At 34.2% G+C, this 27425-nt stretch overlaps 1 protein-coding gene across 1 annotated transcript in view; it reads left to right on the top strand.

The window, feature by feature from the left end:
• Nucleotides 1-10191, top strand: part of LOC137658935 (uncharacterized) — a 53574-nt gene extending 43383 nt beyond the window's left edge. The window contains exon 2 of the mRNA XM_068394049.1: nucleotides 10003-10191. Coding sequence (XP_068250150.1) covers nucleotides 10003-10191 — 189 coding nt within the window. The remainder of the gene's footprint in view (nucleotides 1-10002) is intronic.
• The last annotated feature ends 17234 nt before the right edge of the window (nucleotides 10192-27425 follow it).

The following is a 27425-nucleotide window of genomic DNA, read 5'->3' as shown; positions in this document are numbered from 1 at the left end:
GAAAAGTAAATCGTAAGCTATTACGGAGAGAGAGAGAGAGAGAGAGAGAGAGAGAGAGAGAGAGGAGAGAGAGAGAGAGAGAGAGAGAGAGAGAGAGAGAGAGAGAGAGAGAGAGAACAGGTAATAAGGATAATGCAATTGGCACTCATTATAGGCACCAAATCAATACACAAGATAAATACTACACTCGGAAAACAATTTACCGTTCGAACGCCTACGTTTATTAACTATTATTGTTTTTTTTTCTTTGCCCATAGATATTGTGATTTATAATAAAAATATGAAATACTGATAACGCTATGACGAATGTTCATAAAATTGAACGGACAATATTTCATTACCTAGTTATAATAATATACCCTTCAGAGTAACATTCCTACAACCAAGTAAAACTCATAAGCACATGAAGGGAAACATATTTTTCTTTCATTTAAGAACCTATGAATTTTACAAATTGCATTTTGATGACTAACAACTCAATCAGAGACATAAAAACAGCCAATATCATTAGCAACTAAAATAAAAGCAGACATAGAAGCTGGTGATTCATACAAACGATTGAAATAAAAAAAATCAGGGATTTCCTTCATAGAAGGCGAAATGAAAAACAAGTAACAACTCCTCTCTAAGAGGCATAAATAGCGATTACCAGTAGTACCTGTAAAAGATAAAGAACCGGTGGCTCAATTAACGATTAAAATAAAGAAAAATCACGGATTTCTAACACTGAACAAGACTAATTGAAAAACAAGTAACCCCTCTTAATATACTATATATAAATTCATTGTTTCTCCCGCGTATAATTTTTGCAAACATCCACTCTTTACATTGACATAAATTCAAGATCACAATCCTCAACGCAAAAGTGGCGTAAATGCCAGGGAAGCCACGACTGAAATCTACATATTGCTGCTTCACCTGACTATCGTAAACACAGTTCTATCGTAGTTCACACCAGACATCTTCATGTCAAGCAAATCGTCAATGCATACTTTAGGAGATTTCCTATCTCCTGAGCTTACCAAATGGGTTTCTTTTCCTCACCCAAACATCCGGGGCAATCACTGTGACTGTATAATTGTTTCCTGTCCATCACCAGAGGCCTTTTGTGGCCGAGTGAGGTTGGCTTCCCTTTAGATCGTGAAAAATTCAATCTTGAAATGTTTTACTTATCCTTATTGAGAAGCCGACACGGATTCTTACATTCGAGAGTGGCATATCGAATAGGGGTATATCAAAAGTTGAATAAAGAGAATACTGAGCATGCTGACGCTATTGCCTCCGACGAAGAGGTTATATTATTTTACATCAGATTAACCGTTGGATGGATTTCACTCTAACTCATGGCTGAATATTTAATTTAAAAAAAGATTGGCTTTGTGACTGGCAACAATCTATTATGTTTTGAGAGTATTAGGAATGTAATTACCTTCACGGATAAGTGAAGTGGGTTGCTCAGTTTTGATTCAATTTTTTCATGTTTATGAAACCAAAACCTCGCGCACCATTGCCATATGTTTTCGTGAAAAATCTAAATCTTCATTATGCAAAACAATTCTGATAGTAAGTTAGGTCCCATCTTAACCTATCAATAAATATGGGCTTGCTGCTGTTTGACGTTGGCAGAGGTATGTGCTTTCTGAAGACCTTTATATTTAATAAAGCATGAACACACCAATAACTATTTTGAAGATCTGTTGACCTTCATCAATTCGTAACAGTAAATATTACCTAGCCATGAAGGATATATTGACGTGGTTATAATTCTGTTAAAAGATTACATTTTAGGTATCGCACTAGAACCTTTCGGAATATCTTATTACATTAAAACTTTCTTTTAAAGATTCAAGCTCAATCTTCTAATCACAACCTCTTCTCTTCTGTTATTACATAACATTCACAACGACGCCTTTAATCTCTCTCTCTCTCTCTCTCTCTCTCTCTCTCTCTCTCTCTCTCTCTCTCTCTCTCTCTTTATATATATATATATATATATATATATATATATATATATATGTATATATATATATATATATATATATATATATATATATATATATATAAATCCTTCTCTTGGACCACTGCAATAAGAAGAAATCGAATATATCCAGGACCGAAGAGGATCTGAGTTTGGGGGACAACGTCTGCTTTGCGCGCCTCTGCTGAGCTTCGGGCTCCTGTTATGGTCGTCATGGTGCTTTCATCCTTTCCCATCCATCCCATCATCATCCTTATATAACCTTACCTCTTTCACATGTATAACCTACCACCTTTACATCCTTATCTTACTTACGGCCTGCCAATGCAAGAGCCCGTGTCCTGCTATATGCAGGGCAATCTAATACTTACCTACCTACCTCTAAAAATCACTTCGTTAAACATTCCATACAGGAGACCTTCAGCAAAGATCAAGCTACAGTAAAAGACCTCTTCCTACATTTTGTCTCCACTAGACCTATATTTCCAGGAAGAGTCTGAGGGTAAACTTAGGTAATGTTTTGACTATAAACGAGGTTCACTTAGCAATCTCTCTCGGCCTGGGAACATGCGAGGTACACTTAGCATACTAAACACATAGCCTTTATGGATAACACAGCCAGACTAAGTGTGTTAGAAAGTGCACATATACGCACAACCTTGGCTCAGAAATCCGATTATATAGACATGAGTTTCTCTTTTAGGATTCTCGCGCATTTCAGGTTCTATTTATTCTTTGCCGAATAAATTCATCAGTTATTTCATTATTTCAGAATAGTTGAATATGCTTTTATCTATTATTTTACCTATTATTTTTTCATGTAAATGGTTTATCTACTCGTTTGTCTATCTTAATTTGCCTACAATTGATTCAAGAAAATATATAATTCTCTATCCGTTTGTCCCTTGATTTACCTATTCATTTCATCTTTTTTCTAATTCAATAACCTACGTATTTCCCTCTCCTAACTTACGTATTTAATTAATTTGTTTAATTCTAATAGTTTACTCCTCTAACCATCTTAATACACTAACTTTTCATAAATTGTTGTAATTCAATTTTGTACTCTTTTGTCTCACATAACTTACATACTATTCAATTGTCTTATAATGTAACTTTTGTTATCCAATTTAGAATTTTCACCAATTGTTCGATGTGCATTACATCTAACAATGCAACTTAATTCAAACTTGCAGAGAATGATTTTATGTTGGACACACTGATATACGTCTCTCTTCATATTTATATATATGACATCTATTTAAACGTTCTTACTAATCTTAAGATATTTTATATTCATTATCCGTTACTTCGTGTATAGTTTATTCATTTCCTTATTTCCTTTCCTCACTGGGGTATTTTCCCCGTTGGAGCCTTTGGGCGAGTAGCATCTGCTTTTCCAACTAGGGTTGTAGCTTAGCTAGTAATAGCAATAATAATAACTGTCAGCGTCTATCTTTTAAAACGAACCCCTTGTGCCACACTCTCCGTATTGCATAAGATAAACAGAACGTTATTTCCAGATGATACCATTAAATTAAAAATATGCTGGATACTGCCCATACAAAGTAAATTAAGAGAGAGAGAGAGAGAGAGAGAGAGAGAGAGAGAGAGAGAGAGAGAGAGAGAGAGAGAGAGAGAGAGAGATCATTGATTCTAACCCTCCATCCCATTAAGATAAAAGTGGTTAGATGTAATTCTACATAACCACTACAAAATCATTTGATGATCTTGTTTTGTGCATCGCAGAAGAAATGAAATTCGATAGCACTAAAAATATTGAGAGTAAGAACGGAAGAAATATCTTAAAGGTTATTGAAAATTGTAACAGGAGACTAGAGAAGTGTTCAAAATGTTGATTGAAAAGGGATGTACAGAAAAAGTTTCCTGTTCCAATAAAAGTGTTAAGTAAGAATACGAGAACGAACGTGATCATTACAAGTATGCCCGAGACTATATGAGAATTCTCAGCTAAAAAGTTATATTTTCTCATTTTAAAGACAACTTTATCTTCAACCAGTTATAAGCACACACTTAAACTATAATTAACATGCTTGAAGATAAAAAGAAACTATCGAGGCAAACTCCGGTATATATATATATATATATATATATATATATATATATATATATATATATATACAATAAATATATATATATATATATATATATATATATATAAACGTTGCTTGTTTCATTATTTCTATTCCATAAACAATTATTCACTTCACTTAATAGCTTGGTAATGAATTTTTTTAAAAGTCGTTCCTTAAATATACATCTATGCACTGTTAGAAAAAAAAACGTAATTTTAATCGGAAATTCCACGAAAAATATACAGTTCTCAGCGCTATTTCAGTAAAATACGGGCAACCGTAATTTTACCTTACGTTGTTATTATCTTTTACGGGTTGATGACCGTAATATCATTCCTTAACGTTAATATATCTGTTTTTAAAACGGTAAAAATACTGGAATAAATGTGGTTAGGTATTTACCGTTTTTTACGTCAAATTTTTAAGTGTGTAGATTCTGTTGAGTTGACTATACATTTTTGCCTAAACAATAAAACGATAAAAATATGAATTATCTGAAAATAATGATGGTGTATTTTTCAAAAACAAATAGGTGGCTTACCATATCACAAGTTGTTTTGCTGAAGAAAAAAGAAACAAAAGAAATCGCTTAAAACCAGCCTTTCCAGGGTGATCTCCCAATGCCAAAGAAAAAAAAATAATAATCCACAGGATACAAAAATAATAATAGCAATATATCTCACACATAAATAATAATGTACATTCCTAGTTATATAACTAAAAAATAAAATAAACTATTGGAAAACGCACTTTACCAGAGTCGAGCAAAACTCTGGATAAAAAAAAAAATTGCAAACATTTTTACTTCGTTTCTATTTCATCTGAGTGCGGACACTGGCACTAATTGGACCTTCATAGCAAGCAAATAGGACAATTTAGTTGTAAAACTGAATATTTATCATCAACATGAGTACCAGAGTGATGTGATTTCCTAGATTAAACTTCATAAAATTTTCCTATCATTTTTCTGTGTGTGAAAATGTGAATGAGGAAGAAATGTTAATTTCAAATAGATGGCATATCGCCCACCTCCTGTACTTCACAAAACCTGAATCACAGTTCAAGGATCTTCCATTTAATAATTTAATTGGGGCGCATGATTAATTTAAAGCACATGACTTCTAAATTTACCTAGCATGAAAATATGTTTATCTTACTCAAAAATGAATGTACAAATTATATTTACGCTATCATTTTCTCTCTTCACTTAGTTTAAATGTTTTCTTTACAGTGATGATAAAACCAAACTTATTATCTTTGATAAATAGAAAAAATAACCAGTGAGAAAAAGATGACTTCTCGAAGATGAAGGTTATTACGATTTAATTTTATATATATATATATATATATATATATATATATATATATATATATATATATATATATATATATATATACACACACATATATATATATAAGTATATATATTTATATATTTATATATATGTATGTATATATATACATATATATATATTCTCGAAGATGAAGGTTATTACGATTTAATTATATATATATATATATATATATATATATATATATATATATATATATATATATATATAATTAAATCGTAATAACCTTCATCTTCGAGAATATATATATATATATATATATATATATATATATATATATATATACACATATATATAAATATGTATATATATATATATATATATATATATATATATATATATATATATATATATAAATTTCTATGTCATACAGGGATCGAACCCTAGCCCCTTCAAATGAAAGGCCAGGCCTCTTCCAACCATACCACCAGAGGTTCAAACAGAAGTCGGAGCCTAACTGCTAACTATAATTCAGGATTTTCCTGGCGAGACATCACTCTCCACCAGCGAGTTTTCCCCGACTTCCCGGGTGACACAATTGATAGCTTTTAATTCGAATTACCCCCAATGAGTCAGTATGGATGAAAATCAACACAATATCGTGCTCAAATAGAAATAAATTTCTATCTTATATTGGCATCGCACTTATTCATTATTCATTGACGTTATATTTTGCAAAACCTATACCTCAGGTATATTTTAAGAATATATCAAGATATCAGAGCGATGTATGAAATTACCGCTTAACAAATATACGTAATGTAATTATAACCCAACAGTCGCCTAATTACACAATAATAATAACAACAACAACAACAACAACAATAATAACATTAATAGTAAATCTATAACTGAATAAATTATAAGAAAACTAAACCTATAATCTATATAAAATATCTAAACCAATAACCTATCAAATTCGCTAAAATAATACCCAAACAAATATATTGTATATAACAGTAATCTGTAGCCAATTAATACCAAAAAGAAAAAAAAGGTTATCAATTACTATGGCAAGGAATTCCGGTCCGAACTCCTATCAACTTTTGTTCAATTTCAGCAATAAAAAAAGTTACAAAAGCTATTTAATGAGTAAAAAGGTCAGGATTACATTGCCGTAGCAAAGTGTAATGGGATTAATAATTCAATACAATTGATTATCGCTTGTTAGGTTCTAAAAAATTAACTAAGATACTGCATTCGGGAAAAAATTGCAAAACCAACTTTCAAACAAATTACATTACTATAGATAAGAGAAATTATATGAGATGTACAGTATGCATACATTATATTTGTACGTCGATTGTTTCCGCTTTCAGATTCCAATAAGTAAAGTTTGAAAATTAAATATATTTATTGCTATTCGTATTTTCACAACCAAGAGGGAAAAAAATTGCCAGCTTGAATGAATAAGAGAATATATACTTTCAACCTACCATAAACTTAATCCTTGCTGATAAACACACTTACACACACACAAACATTTACATATATATATATGTATGTATAAATATAACACACACACACATATATATATATATATATATATATATACATATATATATATATATATATATATATATATATATACATATATATATATATATATATATATATATACATAAAGCTTTAGTGAAACTTCTCATAGTTCGGTTTTATTTTAAGTAAATAATCCTTTAAACACCTTTCAAGAAAACTTGGAGGAAATCGTTGGTAGCGTTAACAAGAACGTCGAAGTCAGTTCCTTTAACCCGGCGTGAATGGGTCAATGCTCAAAGAGTCCTTTCGCAAGCACAACAGCCACTTGGGTATGTGACCACCGTGGTCCGGAATTGAAGAAAAAAAAAAATCAAATATTTATCCCTCGAAAGTGATGTAGTTTTACAGGTTGTATAGATTAAACTACCTCGCTTGTATAATTCAAATATTCACTTTTCCAGTTTATGACCAAGTCATACGCACATACACACACACATATATATATACATATGTGTATATATATATATATATATATATATATATATATATATATATATATATATTTATATATATGTGTGTATACAGTATATATATATATATATATATATATATATATATATATATATATATATATATATATACATATAGATAGATAGATAGATAGATGTAAGGCGAAAGAAAGCATAAACTTCAAGATTTTTATCTTTACTTGGGAGATCACAAAGATCTAAACAAATTGGTATACATTGCTTGATAAGATATTCAAAATTAAATCTAACTCTGCAAGAATGATAAAATGAAAATATGAAACTATATGATTTTACAATACACTCAAGACAAAAAGGCTGATATTGCAACTAGAATATACACGTTATCAACCAGAAATACATATTTGAATATTGCTTAATAGTTCATTACCTATTATTTTACAGTGCGTACAATCTGGCTTTGGATAATCCTTTGTCATTTTTCAGTCTAGTAATTAACTTTACTGGGTAAGCTCCGTGCTTGTGTTGTGATATATTTTTTTTTTATTTACCCTTTATTCCGTGATCTAAGTAAACGTGTTTATTCTAGTTCCCTCTTTGATCTAGTGTATTTCGAATCATATAAATTATTTTTTTTGTATACACACATTCTTGTACCATCAGATTTATTTTTAGCAATTTATCAATCAATATGTATCAATTTGTTTATATGCATGATTTTTAGCCCTGATGAAGGGATTTTTTCCCCAAACCTTTGTGATCTATTTATAAATATAGTTAATAATGCTGAAGGTTCGGCATGCTAAGCTTTATAGAAGGAAAAATTCCATTGATTACATATGATATATATATATATATATATATATATATATATATATATATAAATAAAGATAGATAGATATATAAATAGAGAGGTAGATACATAGAAATAAACACGTGTTGACACCAAGCAATAAATGGAAAAAGGTAAATGTATTTCTGCAGTTATTTCGAAAACTATTTGCAGGAGAGAGACTATCTTCGGTTTTTAGACGCCACTAAGACATTGCCTATTCATTATATATATATATATATATATATATATATATATATATATATATATATATATATATATATACATATATACACCCACACACAAACACACACACACATATATATATATATATATAATTATATTTAAATATCACCCACGAATGGCATTTAATATCGAATTCTATCTTGGGAATATATATCCACTTGGAATTCATTTTATGGTAACAGCTTCTGGCCGGGTGGGGATTCGAACTACCACCTGTACGGCTGGAAACCATGCTGGCAGGGACCCTACCGACTGATAGCTCAGTCGGTAGGGTCCCTGCCAGCATGGTTTCCAGCCGTACAGGTGGTGGTTCGAATCCCCACCCGGCCAGAAGCTGTTACCATAAAATGAATTCCAAGTGGATATATATTCCCAAGATAGAATTCGGTATTAAATGCCATTCGTGGGTGATATTTAAATTAATTAAAATCTCGTGTGCTTGTGATATATGTTCATATAATTATATATATATATATATATATATATATATATATATATATATATATATATATATATATATATATATATATATATAAATGTGAGTGTGTGTGTGCGGGTGTATAAAATGAAAAGACTTGTTTCACATAAGTTTACTTTATAGATTTGGCCGAGTATCGATAGACAAAGGGATTCAAAATACATAAATATAACTTGATCCAAAAATAGTGAGATTCGGGCCAAAAAGGATAAAAAAAATACACATTTTTTAATTGAGTTTTAAATCTTTGCTAAATATTTTTGGTATAGCAAGTAACAAATACGTATAATTTACAAAATAGAAAACAACAAAAATACCATCATAAACCGCTAGTAGAATACGGCATAGAACATATAAAACTTTCAGATAATTTCACTCAGTTGCACAGCGCAAAACGAGGCAATTATTGTTCAAATTACCGCGAAAACCGAAGAGCTATCTATTTGCTCCTATGTTATTGTCCTGTTTTGAGAATTTTTGATTTTCAATTTTTTCATGGATTAAAATTCAAACATGTATTCTCCCAAAGATTTTTTATTTGACTCAATGATTCTGATATATCATACTTTGATTGTTGTTGTTGTTGTTGTTGTTGTTGTTGTTGTTATTATCATCATTATTATTATTATTATTATTATGTCTATACATTCTTATAAGTAATTAAAAACAAACAAATTCGCCAAAAAAAAAAAACTTTCAGTAAAAAAAAGGGAAAGAGGATACGATGAAACTAGCGTTGTAAAGAAATGAAAGTTGAAATTAGAAGCCGTTGTTTATCTCGCTTCATCACTTCAGAACAACAAGAGAAGATTCCGGCTTAAAATTACTTCCAGAAAGCATAATAACGAAGCTTTCGTTTCCACTAGGAGAGGTTCTGACATTGGATTTAAAGAAATGTTTCTCAGGACATTAGAGGGATAATCTATCGTATTTCATCTTTAAAATTATCCCACAAAAAACTCTTTACTTCCTTCCAACTCATTTAATACACATCAAGCTCCTATTCAGCATCATTTATGCCTTTTCAAATCTCTTTAATTGTATCTATTCAAGTCTGCTAAATTATATTTCGCAAGATATATTCCCCCTGGCAATCGTTTGTTAGAAACGCTGAGCAAATTAGGTGTATCTATATCTCTGCCAAAGGATTTCTCAAGCGGAAACACTGAACAACAGCTCTCGTATGTCACGACAACGAGCGATACTTTATATGCAAATATGGTTATGCTTCTTGTTTACTGACAGTTCACCCAATTGAAAATTAGATTTTGCCATACTAGAGAGAGAGAGAGAGAGAGAGAGAGAGAGAGAGAGAGAGAGAGAGAGAGAGAGAGAGAGAGAGATTCTTTTTATTTTAAATAAAAAACTTGATATTCTTGATCCTAACATCCAGTCAGGTATATGTCTAACTTTATGTTCTTAAAGTCCTTTAAGCCTTTACGTTTGAAGAAATTATTCCGTGTATACCTGAGTTTGAAATATACTAATTTTGTTTGTCTTCCTTCAGAGTCCTTAAGAATTGCAAGTTCTACGACCACTCAGGACATCTAACTTTTCTTTTCTATCAGTAGATTCTACTCCATTACAACAAATTGAAAAGACATTATAAAAAAAAAAACTCCATGACAAATCATTTCCCTGAAATCAAAACTTTGTCATTTCATTTCTGATTTTTTAAATGCAAAAAAAAAGAAAAAAAAATGAATAATAAATAAAAAACCTAGAAATTTTACACAAATGGCTCCATATTACTGTATAAGTTTTTCCTCTTTATTACAGCCACCGAAAGGAAATTTTACTTGTTTTTCAACAGTAACGGAGTGCATAAGGCAAAAACTAATTCAATCCTGGCCCTAAGAATATTTTAAAACAAGATTAACTGCGAGGATGTAGCTGAGCACAAAAAACGATTATAGCCATCTTCTATGGAAGAGGGTCCCTTACCAAATTCACTGGTCAATCCTATGGTATCACTCAGCAGTCAATAGTATAAACCAACCTGGCTAATAATAATGATTTGACTGATACGTAGGAGTAATATATACTTGTAAAGTGAAGTACTCTCTCTCTCTCTCTCTCTCTCTCTCTCTCTCTCTCTCTCTCGAGAGAGAGAGAGAGAGAGAGAGAGAGAGAGAGAGAGAGAGATTATTTTACTGACATGTACGAGCATATATGGTTTACAACACGCACTTTGCTAAATAAAGTACACTCACACGAGAGAGAGAGAGAGAGAGAGAGAGAGAGAGAGAGAGAGAGAGAGAGAAAATTAAAACATAGTGACGTTATCTAATTACTTATAGAAGGTGGTGCATTTAAAATGGTTTAGGAATAAACAGATGAAAAGAAAATGGGAATCATCCACCAAGTTCTTGAAGGTTCATGAAAAGGGGTAGAAAAAAGACTTGAAGTTTTCAGTAAATCATAACTAGAAAAAATTGCAATATAATTTAAGTAAACAGTTGGTATTTTAGGCTTTGTGAGGAAGTATAAATCCGCTTTAAAGAAACGTTTCTTGTCCCAAAATACAATTTTTAAGTACTAAGGCCATTTGTCATGGGAATAAGCATGAAACGCGGGTTATTATTATTATTATTATTATTAAATGCTAAGCTACAACCCTAGTTGGAAAAGCAGGATGCTATAAGCCCAGGGGCCCCAACAGGGAAAATAGCTCAGTGAGGAAAGGAAACAAGGAAAAATAAAATATTTTAAGAATAGTAACAACATTAAAATAAATATTTCCTATATAAACGATAAAAACTTCATCAAAACAAGAGAAAGAGAAACTAGATAGAACAGTGTGCCTGAGTGTACCCTCAAGCAAGAGAACTCTAACCCAAGACAGTGGAAGGCCATGGTACAGAGGCTATAGCACTACCCAAGACTAGAGAACAATGGTTTGATTTTGGAGTGTCCTTCTCCTAGAAGAGCTGCTTACCATAGCTAAAGAGTCTCTTCTACCCTTACCAAGAGGAAAGTAGCCACTGAACAATTACATTGCCGTAGTTAACCCCTTGGGTGAAGAAGAATTGTTTAGTAATCTCAGTGTTGTCAGGTGTATGAGGACAGGGGAGAATCTGTAAAGAATAGGCCAGACTATTCGGTGTCTGTGTAGGCAAAGGGAAAGAACCGTAACCAGAGAGAAGGATCCAATATGGTACTGTCTGGCCAGTCAAAGGACCCCCTAACTCTCTAGCGGTAGTATCTCAACGGGCAGCTGGTGCCCTGGCCAACCTACTACCAGAACTACTGAGCTACTGAGATAGCAGTTCTAGCTTAAGTAAACAAGACAGTTGATAAGATGTTCAAGGTGGAAGAGAGAGAGAGAAAGAAAAAAAGATGTAGGCAATTGAAATTAGGGATAAATCTAAACAAGTATTCAAGGGAAATATAGTTGTGCCGGAGGAAAAGTACAAAGAGAAGTTACTGAAAAATCGGTTCTTTGAAAGAATGGACAGCTTAATGTTTAAAGCTTAGAAATGGTTAGTGTTAACTAGAATGCTTGTGGATATGACTGTTGAAGAACTGAGGAGTGCTTTTAAAATAATGAAGAATAGTAAGACTTGATGGTATTACTCGTGTAAGAAGATGCTAAATACTGGTCTAACTCCTTCATTATTTTTTACTAGTGGTCCAGTGGTTTGGATTTTCTCTTAACCAGAAAAAAATTCCGCGGCCTATGGCGTAAAAAGAAAAAATAATATTTATGCATATATGCGTACGTATGTCCATGCAATGGTGATTAGTGTCTTTCTCGCAAGTGAAAATATCTTGGGTGTATTACTATTAGTACCACTACAGTAAATCGTATGTGGGAAAGCATGAAAGAATGAAGATAAAATGTTGCAGATAATTAAAATAAAAAGGGGGAAAGCAACAAGAAGACCTTCCGTAATCTGGACGAAAATGTAATCTTTCACTGAAAGTATAAACTTACCCATTTCCAAGTATTTCTTTATTAATTGTCAGTTTACTTACTAATATAAGAGCCATCTAGTATGAAATTACTTTCCCAGCAAAATGTTTTTCGATGCAATTGAAATCAGTGATATATGCTGCTTTGATGTTATTAATAACAAAGGTCTTTATCTAACACGGAGTAACAGTATATTTATTTCACGTATTATCAACAATGTATTTTTTCCTTAACTTATATGAGGTAATTGATGAATTTCAGAAGACAATTTATTATCCAATTGCTGTGTATAGAGACATACAGGAATCTCCTATCCCTATGTCACAGCGGAAGGTAGGGGGAGGTCCAATAAAAATTCTCCATTCCATTTCCCATTCGGAAATTCGGTTTTAGAAAATCGAGAAGTCAAAGGTTTTTTCCTGTATGGACACTTTATTTCCCTAGATCTGGTGAATGTCACCAGGAATATAGGAGGATGCATAGGCTGGTCAAAAAGAAATGTGAGAGGGAAGGAAAGCCAATATAAAAAAAATGGAGAAAGTGAGCAAAATATTTTCGGGAGAAATCATAGTCTTACATGGAAGTCAGTGCAGGTAAAAGGCAAACAGGTCACACGAATCTCAGCATTAAAAATCACATTTTGTGATACTGTCATGAGAGAATTTAACCATGGGTCATGAAGTGAATATTCTCAAGATTTGCTGGGTGCAAAAAATAGAAGTGTCAAACTGAAGAGTAAAAGAACAGCAATGGTTACTATAAGTTTGAAAAAGGCTGTTGGAAGTTATTGGTCAGAGCGAAAGAAGATTATTTTAGTGGCTGAAGAACTGATATTAGAAGATAAGATAATTAAAAGTGAGATGCTCCGGAACATTGATGAAAGGGTTAGGATGTGTAAGGTATGTTTAGTAGATGGAAAGGTTCTAAAAAGAATGAGTGACGGGAACAATTGGTATTCTGTATTATGATAAAGCTGACTGGGTGACTTTAAGAGTTTTAATTAGGTATTCTGTTATCTGGTATACCATGAATGGTGTATAACAGTGAGAAGCTTATGTGAGAAATTCTAATATAAATAGAAGAATCTATGTATGGAATTTAAAAAAAAACGATATGACAATTTAAGGAAAGAAACTATGGAGGATGCTGAAGTTGTAAAGTAAAACAAGTTCAGAAAGTGAAAACAAGACCTTGTCAAGGAATTGAAGTTTATTTTGGTATACGTTGATGTGAGAGTGACTTGATTCAGGCAAAAATTAGACAACAGAAAAGTTATAAAATTAGAGACAGCTGATGAAGTTGCAAATTTGTGCAATAAGATATATATATACATATATATATATATATATATATATATATATATATATATATATATACATATATATATATATATATATATATATATACACATATATATGGTTTGTAGCAAAACACCACAGGATTTGCCATGCTTGCTTACCAGAATGCATAAAATATCACACAAGGTTGGGCTGAAGATAAATAAAAGAAAAACAGAGATCATGAGAACGGAGAATGCAATGGAAGATGAAATATCTTTGGAAGGAGAAAGGATTAATGAGGTAGAATCATTTAAGTATTTAAGAACTATGATCTCCAATACAGGGTCTTTAGAATTAGAGTTTAGTGAAAGATTGAAAAAAGCAAATCAGTCAATGGCTAGGTTAAGTAAAATTTGGAAATCAAATCGCCTGAAATTACATATAAAAATCACGCTATATATCAGTTTAGCGAGATCGGTGTTACTCTATGGACATGATTCATGGTATGACAATGAAACAATCTCCAATAGATTTAGTAGATTTGAGAACAAAACCCTCAGTAGGATACTGAGAGTTAAATGGCAGGACAGGATTAGAAATGAAACTACAAGAGAAATTACTCTAGTGCCATATGTGAATGAGATTACGATGAGGTGTAGATGGAGATAGTTTGGGCACGCTTTTCGCATTCCCCAAGAGAGATTAGTTCACCAAACATTCAACTGGGCTCCGCAAGGCACTAGAAGAGTTGGAAGACCCAGGCGTACATGGCTGAGGACTATGAAGCGCGAAGTAAGAGATGATGAATGGAGAAGTATTGAATTAAAACCTCAATATAGAGATGACTGGCGAAATCAAACCGAGGCCCTTTGCCTCAATAGGCGTAGGAGGAGGTGATATTAATATATATATATATATATATATATATATATATATATATATATATATATATATATATATGCATATATATATATATGCATATATATATGCATATATATATATATATATATATATATATATATATATATATATATAATATATGAATAACTTCAATTCTTAAGACCTTGTATTAGAGATCATGGTTCCTATATAATTACAATGATATTTCATCTTCAACCGTTCTCATCATATCTGTTTTCTTTCCATTTATCTTGAGCCCAACCTCCGGTAACATTCATGTATTTTGGTAAAGAAGCATTGAAAAACTCGTGGTGTTCTGCTAATAAGGACAGCGTCATCAACATACTCTGAGTCACCCAGTTTCCTACTACCGATCCAGTCCAATCCTTCTCCACCATCCCCAACTGTTCTACGCATTACAAAATCCATTAGGAGTATAAAACACATAGGTGACAACGAATTTCCTCTGACTACTCATGAAGTGACATAAAAAATGCGCTCTATATATCAGTTTAATGAGATCGGTGTTACTATATGGTCATGAGTCATAGTATGACAATAAAACAATATCCAACAGATTTTGTAGATTTGAGAGCTAAGACCTCAGAAGAATATTGGGAGTTAAATAGCAGGACAGGATTAGAAATGAAACAATAAGAGAGATTACTCGAGTGCATATGTGGATGAGATCATGGTGAGGGGTAGGTGGAGATGGTTTTGGCTCTTAGCACTCCCTAAGAGAGATTAGTTAAAAAAAAAAAAAAAAACGTTTAATTGAGCTCCACAAGGCAATAGAAGAGTTGGAAGACCCAGGTTTACTTGGCTGAAGACTATGAAGCGTGAAGTCACAGATGAATGGAGAAGTACTGAATTGAAAGCTCAAGATAGAGACGACTGGCGAAATCTAACAAGAGGCCCCTTGCGTCAATAAGCGTAAGAGATGATATATATATATATATATATATATATATATATATATATATATATATATATATATATATATATATATAATTTATTCATATATATACATATATATATATATATATATACATATATATATATATATATATATATATATATATATATATATATATATATATATATATATACACCAATAACATGATATAACTTTGAATATCCGAGAGTTAAGTTAAATAACACAGCTTCTGGCTGTAGGTGAATGGGTGTCCAATAAAAAAAGGCCATAAACCTTTGAAAATAAGCTCCTGGTAATATCCATAGCATTGACGTAGATCTTACAATATCACCCCCCGCCCCCTAAGACATAACAGAGATTACACATTCAAGAGCCACCCTTTCATAAGGGGAAAAGGTACGTGGTGAGTATTTACAAATTTTATTCCCTTTAGATAAGATGGTGAAGGAATGATCTTCTTCATACCCACCGTTATACCTATATTAAATGGTCGGTCGCCTCATGCGCTCTCCTCAATACCTTGTATCAAAGGGTGCAAGAACGATGTAGCTATCCAAATCCTCAGCAATTTTTCTAGTTTTTGGTTGCCTATTTTGCAGATTTGTTAAACGAAAGCCGAAGCTTATGATGTGTGTCAAAGAGCGACATATCCTAAGGTAATACAAACACACATAACAGGGGTCTTCACCCCCGTACCACATCTGCCACACAGACATACAAACACAACTAGGCACCCCTTATTGCTTTCAACCCTTCCGCATTAACATGCAGATGAAGTCATCTATAAGCTGAAAGGTAAAAGCAGAATAGCAGAGAGAAATAAATCAAAAATGCCTCTCACGTACATATGATATATTGAAGAAAGTTCCAAGTACCTCTTTGATAGCAATGTTTACCGAGCTGTATCAAAGGATGAAAAGATGGCTTGAATGGTACTTTATTAAGTAAAGAGAGGGAGCAAGATAAAGATGTAAAAGGAGATTCTTTTATGGTTCTGCCTTGTTCAAATGAACAAGTAAAGAACACAACGTTGTTATTGGCAAGTGATTTCAATATGAGCAAAACAGATTCTACAAATTTGGAACATGCAAATATGAATCATGGGATGAGTTAGTTCATTTTGGATGTTCTAAATAACGGGACGTGCCCGGTTAATTGATTGGTTTATATCATACCGGCGTCATAACACGAAAAGCCATTGATGTCTAAAATATATGCATTGCTAAAATTATTCATAAAATGCCAAAATTCCTAACATAGTTGAATGAAAAAAAAAATAATAAGAGATCTATTAAAGTACAAAATTAAAAAAAAATAATAAGAGATCTATTAAAGTACAAAATTTACATCTTAAATGACAATGAATTCATAAAACTTAACATCGAGGATACTAAAGACATCAAAATTAGAATAATAAAAGATCTCTCTCTCTCTCTCTCTCTCTCTCTCTCTCTCTCTCTCTCTCTCTCTCTCTCTCTCTCTCTCCTCATCATACAGTTTTGTACCTGTATCCAAATCTCATTCTCTAATTTTTCCTTACCAATGGACCCATGAATATGTTAAATAGCCCTGGAATTAAAAAAAAAAGGCAATAACTCATCCGTCTGCTTCGTTTCCCTATTTTTTTACAACCCTAAAAATATTGTTCCTTCATCATACCTATTCAACGGTGTCCACATCACAATTCTTTCATTTTCATCATGAACTATTCATGCCATAAATATTTTTTCTTTTTCTCCCAAAATTCCTATATAACAATAACTGTTATATAATAAACCCTTAATGCACACAGTTTCCTAGTCTAAAAATTTACTACTGACTTAATTTAATTCCTACTAAACACAATCCCGGGTAAAGGCCTACATCAATCTTTTCTGAATCAATCATATAAAAAGGAACAATGATTCCCAACCACTTTTTTCTTATTCCAGATCTACTTTACAATGATCTTACCTTCAACACAGTATTCAAGCCAATCACCTGGTGCTTTTCCATTCGTCAACCATTTAATTGACTTCCGTATCTTCCCCATAATCATTTACTCAGTCTTAAGTCTACACTATTCCGATACGCGCCTCTGTTTTCCTTCATATTCAACAAACACTTCAAATTATTCACTTCCTCGACACCAGAATGTATTCCCTACAGACAGAGAACCTTAAGCATACCAGGTCACCAAGCAATTATTATGAATTTACTCCCCTTAAGTAAAGTTTTTTTTTTCATAAAAGCCTTGCTGAGGTTCACTGTGTACTGTACATGCATTTCTCTTAATCTAACTAACTCTGAGTAACAAGGCATGTCATTATGAGCTTCGGTAAATGTCATTTGATAATTGTTTTTTCTTTATCCTAGCAGACAAACACTAGCGATAAGGAGTTTTATTTTTTTTCTTTAACTTGCACTTACTAGATTGTGCAGTTTAAAATCATGAAAAACAGATAATTGGTCTCCAAAATCATGAATTATTGATAAAGAAAGACTGAAAAGCAGAAACACTACAATTGAGCGAGAACATAGTTTTTCAGGGCGAGAGGAAAGGAAAAATTCATAATTAAGCAGCACATTTCATCAATATACCAAAAATACCATAAAGGGTTAAATGGCATTCAATAATCAGCAGAGAGAAGAAACAACCAACAGCAATTTGGTAAATTGTCTTATAAATCAAACATACTTAAGTACGATCGAAGCCCTAGTCCCCTGTCCATCCACGTAAAGACGTGGAGAAGCGAAGCAGTGGCTGTAAATGCCGTTGCTAGCTAAATTCTATCAAACACCCGAGCAAGAAATAAATAGGTACTATCTTACCTTGAAGTCCATCGTATTACCCCATATCTAACAACATAGCAAAAATGTCTTCTGGAAAACTACTATACTAAAATAAAAACCAACGAAAATCACACAATACAGAGCTTCATAACACATTTGGACACAGCCAGAACACTCTATTAACTGTACATAATAAGCAAAATGAGTTGGAGATGTACACAGTAAAGGGTACCTGACACTTGCACGCATTCGTGGCACGCACTGGCACGCATTGATGCGCGAACTCGCGTGAACAAGTCGTGAAAATGTCGTGAACAGTGCGGGAACGATGCGTGGCATGCGTGCCATGCGTGCCCAGAACTTTGAAATGTTTAAAGTTTGTGGCACGCATTGGCACGCCAAAAATAGTCGTGAAATAGTCGTGAACGATGCATGAACTGGAGTGAACAGTGCGGGACGATGCGTGCCAGTGCGTACCAATGCGTGCCATGCTTCGCATTCCACGCACTATTCACGCATCGTACACGCCAGTTCGCGCATCGTTCACGCCAGTTCACGACATGTTCGCGCATCGCAGCCTTCCCACTGACATACGTTCTCCTAGGACTTGTGACCGATGGGAGAATGGTTTCATCATCCAGGTTCGGAGAGCAAAGGCGTCATCCCCAACGAAGTGATAGGGCAGTGGGTGGTCATCATTAGGGATTGGTTCTGGTTGAGGCACTCCAGCTCTATTGTCTTCTACAGCATCATGCAGAGAACAGTTGCTCCATGTTCCTCCATCCGACGCACCACCCTCTGCCCCAACATCCACATAGAGGAACTTGTAGGAAGCATCTGCCACTGCCATCAGTACAATGCTGTGGAAGCCCTTATAATTGTAGTAGTAAGAGCCAGCATTGCGTGGCTTCTTTATGGCAATGTGCTTTCCGTCCACAGCCCCCCAGACAGTTGTGGTAATTCCATCTGGAGCTGAATCTGGCAGCAACTTCCTTCCAGGCCTCTTCAGTTTTGGGGCAACGCAGCACTTCGTCCTTGTAGGCCGCGATGATGGCTTTACACACCTCGGGTATTAACTTGCTGATGGTACTTGCTTCAACCCTGAAGCTGTACTGCAGACTTTGATAGGAATTTCCAGTGGCTAAAACGCGGAGGGTGACAGCAAGCTTGAGTCCATCTTGAAGAGGTTCCCTCATGAAGGTGGACTGCTTCAGGAGGTGCGGGGTTAACTTCTCAACCATCTCTTGAAACAGGTCAGGTGTGATTCTGAGTTAATTTTTGTAGCCCCTTGGATCTTCCTTGTTGAGTTCAGTCAATAGACTGTCATAGTGTCCAAACGACTGCCTTCTGGTTAACCATTCCCTGACCCACACTTTCCTTTGTATCTTTCTTTGAGGTAGGGTTGGCTTTTGTTTCTCTTTTTCCTTTGCCAGCCTTTTCTGATGCACTCCAACAAATGCTACAGCAGCTGCCAGGTATAGGTATCTTCTCCTCAATGCAATGGTGTCTCTGACAGAAAGCATTGTTGTCTCGTCCGAAGCCAATCCAAGAATGTCCTCGGGTTGGAGAAGCCCCGTTTTTATATGGAGTGGCCAATTCGTGAACTGGCGTGAACGATGCTGAATGATGCGGAAAGATGAGTGAACGTGTCGTGAACTTCTCGTGAACTAGGAGTGCCAATTCGTGCCAAGGCGTGAACGTCGCGTGAACTTGTCGTGAACTATGCGTGAACGTGTCGTGAACTGGTCGTGAACAGTGCGGGAAAAAACCCAGTGCGTGGCAAAAATGCGCGCAAGTGTCAGGCAGGCTTAACAGGCAGCTAAATAAATAACCAATGACTTGCAAGAGCTTGGATCTCTCATTAGGGCTTTATTAGAGTTGAATACCCTGCATTTAAGGAAGACCACTTGTTGGTAAGGAACTGTAAAGATAATTCACAGCAAATTTGTTTTCATTGGTTCTGTGGTTCACAAGAAAAAAAAAAAACATAAAATGTAACAGATGTGTAACTGATGTAAAAAAAAAAAGACAGATGACCTTAGGCTAAAAAATTCAAGAATTGGAACCTACAGATATACTATATACTTGTATTATAAACACAAAAGGAAAAATGAAAAGACTTGATTGGGGTTAGTATTTCCGTCGATGTCAAAAACAGGACGAAAATACCAACTCCAATCAAATCTTTTCATTTTTCCTTTCGTGACTAAAATACTTATTTTATGTTTCTTCACGTGTTAAATTTCGTGATTTCTACACATACTATACACTATACTTATAAAAGCCAAGATGTCCTGGGTATTTCTCCAAACGTGGAATTCTGACCAGCAAGACGTGGGTGAATTGGTAGGAGAGCAAGGGCAGGCCAGCTAATTATATTTCAAGACTAAATCGTATAAAAGCAGTTGACGTGAAGAAAGATGACCGAAGTCCTTAAGTAGATTCATTAGATTCCTAGAAAGTCAGAACTCGATGGGAATTCTTGGGAACTTGTTTCTCCCCGTCGTGACCTTTGGGATCCAGTCAAATTATGTAAATGAAAACAGTGACGCTCTAAATGGATTACAGTGTAATTTATGCGTCTGGAATCGTTCATGGAATGGCATTATCATAATTCTGAAATGACCATTAAATAATAACTTCTTTTCAAGCACATTAAGAATAGAAAAAATAAGTAAATTAACGAACTCGAGATCTCTGCCTTCAGCTTTTCCCATTTTTTAATGGGATCGCTGTTTCTAGTAAGCCTTCTGAAAAGAATTGATCATTCTAAGCTCATTTGGGATTTTGTCCCTTTGATTTTATTAAGCAGAAAAAAGAAAAAAGTTTTCACAAAAGTGTCTAATATTTCATATAAAGAATATATTATTTTTTCCACCAAATTATAAAGTTTCTACAAACGAAATAAGTAAAAAGGCAACAATGGTCCTCCAGATGCTTTATTAAATTATCATAATAATTCCTTCAAACCACTTATAAGATAAAATCCTATTACGACATCATCACATTTTTATATTTATTCAAACTTATCTCTTTTTCTTTGTTTTTTGTAATTACACCCCGACCACTAAGACAAACAATTTGAAAAAATCGAAAATATACCTAATAGGTCCCGAGGGGGATAAACAATTTGGCGTGACCAAAGACACAATCTGAGGCAGTATGCGTTTAATTTTAATCAACAAGGGACCAGTGTTGTAGCACACGTGTTACTGTACACACAGAGATTATCTTTATTGTGAATGGGCTTATGGATATTAATAAAACTATTACGGAATCAAGATAAAAAATAATTTAACTGAATAAATATATAGAAAATCCCATTTGTCGTTTTACAGCACATCTTTCGACACAAGAGTGTGATAATTTTGCCAGCAAAAATAAGCAAAAACTTTTCACTCTATAAAATATTGGTGTTTGGAAAGATGAGACTGAATATTTTTAATAAAAAAAAAAAACCTAGATTTATTCCCTTGTGAGATATCTGCATTTATATGAAGGTCTCTGTAGAATTCCAAATCGGAGGAGAAATAACAGGAGGCAAACAATAGGGGAGAGAGAGAGAGAGAGAGAGAGAGAGAGAGAGAGAGAGAGAGAGAGAGAGAGAGAGAGAGAGAGAGAGAGAGAGAGAGAGAGAGCATGGGTCTATATAATACTGAAGTCTTCTCCATATTAAATTAAGATTTGTCTTCTCCATATTAAATCAAGATTTAGGACTGCACAGAAAATTGAGGATTCACAATCTAGAGGGATAATTTATATTCAAAAGCCAAATCAGAAAAAGGAATCGGTAGGATACATTTATGGCCGTATCGTGGAGAAAGGCTGTAGCAGCAAAAACTTGGAGAGAGAGAGAGAGAGAGAGAGAGAGAGAGAGAGAGAGAGAGAGAGAGAGAGAGAGAGAGAGAGAGAGAGAGAGAGAGAGAGAGATAAATTGCACAATATGATGTGCTTATTTCACTGGGCAGAGCATGACAGGGGTTCGATGTTTTTGAATACCATAACCTAACATTTAAAATGTTTTGAGTAATCTTTGCTTCATCCAGATGTACCAAAGAGTATGAGAAAATTACTAAGATTATTTCTCACAATAGGAAGAGACTGTAAAAATATAATCAAGACAAAAATCTAACATTGCACAAAGATCCAGTAGTATCCCCCTTCTTAATACTCACCCGGGGCAAGCTGATCAGTAGTTCCTAGTAACGCTTATATACGTTAAAATTACGATTTTCATGAATATCATTGACTATTCTCTCTCTCTCTCTCTCTCTCTCTCTCTCTCTCTCTCTCTCTCTCTCTCTCTCTCTCTCTCTCTCTCTCACTTCCGAGTCTTACCCAGTCGTTTCACAATATTTCCATAATACCAAATGTATGATGTAATCATAATTATTTATAATTGTATATTTTGTTTGTAACATTATATAATACAGAAAATTAATGTTAAACAAATTATGAATAATATTAGAGACAAGATATTGCGCAAGGTGGTGGTGTTTTGTTGGGGAATGTGGGAGGTGGGCTGCCGGCCGTCATTTCGGTGTGTGTTGACAGGTGTCGGTTAGCCTCCTAACCAGGTGTGCAAATGTAGGCTGATTTTTGTTTTTACTTATTTAAAGAGGTAATACGTCCTGAGTGTACTGGCAGAGGTGTAGGGCCAGCATTACATCGGTTAAGAATGTGTGGGGATTTGATATGGAGCGCCAAGGTGTAAGTTACTGTATTGATTATTCATGTTCTTATAATTATGATGAATTTGGAAATGTTATAGTTGGATATCCTGTACTTTTGTATTTGTAATGGAGTTAGTATTATTGCCGTGTTTTGTGTACAAAAGACTGTTTTCATTTTATATTTGATTCTACGAATATCGCTGTGTTGTTTTGCATATTTTATTAGGATTACATTTTGAGTATCTGTTTAACAATTTGGGGGTTTATTTTAATTTGGACACTTGTTTACAGGCTGAATGTTACTCAATAAAGTATTCATGTGGCACTTGGTGACTTTGTATCTACCCGATCCATACACCAAATTTATAATAAACAATAATCCCTTTTTCTTGCTATTCACTCCATTTTACCACTTGGTCATACGACCCTTAATGCTGTAGACAAGCTACACCTTCAAATGATCTCAAAAGATTCCTCATCTAACTTTTATTTGCTTTCAACGTTCAATCTTCATTTCCATAAAGTATAAAGCGTCAAAATATAAATGATCTAAAATTTAGCTTTTTAATCCCTAATTATAGTAGAAATTACAAATATAGCTTATAATAATTTTAATGTGCATATCACTGAGCAATATGTTTGTTTCATAGGATGTACAAATTAATCTTAATCATTTATCGATAATTGGAATGGTGTCAGTGTATGTTTTGTTCTACCAATTATCACTTAATACCGATTCTGCGAGTTTCTTTAATGTGTTCAGGGATTCTGAAAGGTTCTGAGATTATGTAACGGGAATTTCTATGTTGCACTAGATTCGACTAAACTGTATAAATATTTGTCTGCAATTATAAGGCTTTTTACATTATTAGTTGCGTAGATAAAATCTCCTCAGCTGATGTTAGTAGGAAAGAATCTTTAAACTAATATATACTAACATGACATTTGAGGAAAATATATAAATATTTATTCACCCATGCAACTGAAACTATGATTAACGTACACTATATTGATAAATGATTGCTTTACAATAACTTTTAGTAACCATATTTTTTTTTTTTTTATGTAAAAATGTAGGTCTAGAAAAGAGAAAAGATCATCGCATCTCCTAAAATTGACCCGATACTATACACTGACAGTATTTCTTTTTTTTTCTGAAGTATACAAAAAGTAAAAATAATGAATATGAGAAAATATCAATTTAGTTCTCTTGAAAATCCTTTAATTATTCCTCTACGTTGAAGGCGCAAAGCCATGCTCAAGATTTAAGCATGCAGAGATCAATATTCCAGATCAGAGATTAGGAATATAAACAACAGCAAGTTTTTGTCCAAAAGATTAAAATGAGAGTCAGCAGCTGAAGACCAGACAAGAAAACAATATGCAAAAAATGTGATTTAAAGAATTAAAACATTTCCTTGGGAAAGATTCGCCATAAAATGTTTAAAAAGAATTCCTCGGTGAGTAATTAAAGAAGAAACTGACCGGATGTACTTCTCAAAAATAAATTTTCAATCAAGATTCACACTTAGAAATCTAAATGAAACGTTGTCAATGCTAAGACCTGCATATTGAGGAGCTACTGTCCTTGACTTGATTGCAATCATGCTTTGGATTTTGTTAGGGATTAACTTCATCCCCCATAATTTCAACCATAAACAAATTAGAGCTGGATCTCTATCAAGAGATTAAGCAACTAAAGGTCTATATTTAGGTGATGGAATTGATGCAGAGAGTTGCAAATACAGATGATGCAACATGCTTGCTTTAAAGGCCAAGCCACATATCATGCGTGAATATAATAATTGCTCTCTGTTGTTATTATTGTTGTTATGGCAACCCATAAGGTAGAGAGGTTTATGTATGAAATTTGTGAATTCTACATATACACGTGCATGTTTGCATGTATGTTTGTTTGTGTGTGTGTGTGTGTGTGTGTGTGTGTGTGTGTGTGTGTGTGTGTGTGTGTGTGTATCCAAAAGGATATTTTTACTTTTTTCCTCTCTACCGTCTTTAAAGAATCTCTGAAATGATGAAATAGTTTCTCTTTCTTTTTCTTGTACCTTTTAAAATATTATTATTAAATTAAATGATCGTAATTCTAACATCATTCTCATTCATAGATGGGATTTAACAACAAACATAAACCAATAGTCACTCGAGAAAGCCATAGGTTTAGCAAAAGAGCTTAAGTGAAGTCAAGAAAAAGTCGTTGCTTTACCATAGGCTCAAGCCAGAGTAAAAAAAATTACGTAAATACGAAAATCCATGAAGGAAGTATGTTAACGCCACAAAAGTGCGCGCGCACACACACACACATACACACACACACACACACACACACATATATATATATATATATATATATATATATATATATATATATATATTTGGGCTCAAGCCATGTCGTCCTGATGGAAGTTCCTATAGGGTAGCTTCCTAGGGTATATTACAACTACGGCGATATTCCCAGAGAATTTACCTTAAGGTACCCAGAATTCTAACTCCTGGAGCGAATATCCCTAATGAAAGGGATATCGCGACATATCAGAGGACGTATTCTTGACACGCCACATGGCAATCTGCACCCCAAACAGAGATAACACATCGAGGGGTCAATTGGCAAGAAACGAAAACGGGAAAGAAAAAGGGGGAGCCGCTCCCAAGGCTCCCTCTTCTCCAGTTTCGTAAGCGTGCCTGGCGCCAGGATCTGTATTCCTTTTTGCGTAGCTTAACAACTCGGTGTTTTTTCCTGTGTTTCTCGCAAATCTTGGATTTATTCAGCTTTTCATGGCTTCTCCAACTTCGTCGGCCTCTGATAAGTTGAGTACCATTTCTTTTATGTATAAATGTAGGCTCTTGGTAAATTTTTATGTGATTAATAGTATTAATCTTTGTTACAAGAGCTGTTGCCTACCGGAGGCGTCATGGACGCTGTCGCTCGCTAGGTATGAGTTTTAGTTAGCCAGAGCGACATTCCCGGTTGTTTTGCTTTAATAAATTTTAGCTATTTAGCGTTACATAGGATTTCCTTTCGTGCTTTAGTATTATTTTGGCGAAGTATTCGCCAACTCTGGCCTACGCTAGGCCATGTAGCCTAGTCGTTTGGTCCTAGTACTTCCTGCATGATTTTGGTTTTCCGAGTGTATTAAAATTTTATTGAAGCTTTAGGCTGTTTTTTATACATTTAAGATTATGTTGAATATTTCCAAGATAGTATACGAGTGAGTTTCGGTGATTTAGGTAATCGATTCTCTTGGTGCCTAGGCTAAGTTGCTTATGGAGCCTTAGTATACTTTCTCATACTCCCCGGTTGCTTTCTTTTCTTCGGAGAAGGTATGCAATCCCTTTCCCTCTGTTTAAGCCTTGGGCTTATCCCTAAGTGGTTTATCTGAATTAACTTTCGATAAAACTATACTGGAGTGTTACTGTACCTTCCTGTTCCAGTAAGTCTGGTTTCAGAGAGGGACAGAACAACAGAGTTTTTAGTCTGAGTCTGTGTTTGTCTGGCTTGGGGTAGAGTCTCCCTCGCTGGCCTGACACAGACATAGGAGGCTTAGCCTCCTTAGGTCACTACCGAAGGTTTCTGTACGAGATGATTCCTTCTTTTGTGATCTAGCAGACTAGTCCTTGTTGCTGTTCTCGGTGGGAGGATAAGATCCTTTCCCTGGGAGTAGCAGCACCTTCCTTGCTTTGGTTCTTTGGGAGCTGGCAAGTATTGCTGGCCTCCCTCCTTGGATCTCCCTTAGGCTAAGATGAGTTTTCTTGGCTGCGGGTGATCCTTCACTAAAGCAAGGTTGGTAGGACCCTCTTTTGTCCCTTCCCCCTCTATCTCCGTAATGGCCTAGCCATTACAGTACTGTACGTCATTCTACATCTGGACCTAGGATAGGTTAGGATGTGGAATTGACTCAGTCCCTTGCCGGCCAGCAGAGTCTGCCGGCCGGCAAGGGTCTTCTGCTTTGAGTGCTGCCCGGACCTCCCTTGGTCCCTCATCC

The sequence above is a fragment of the Palaemon carinicauda genome, chromosome 19, assembly GCF_036898095.1.
Source record: "Palaemon carinicauda isolate YSFRI2023 chromosome 19, ASM3689809v2, whole genome shotgun sequence".
NCBI classification, from domain to species: Eukaryota; Metazoa; Arthropoda; class Malacostraca; order Decapoda; family Palaemonidae; genus Palaemon; species Palaemon carinicauda.
This window is presented reverse-complemented; position numbering and strand designations above follow the sequence as displayed.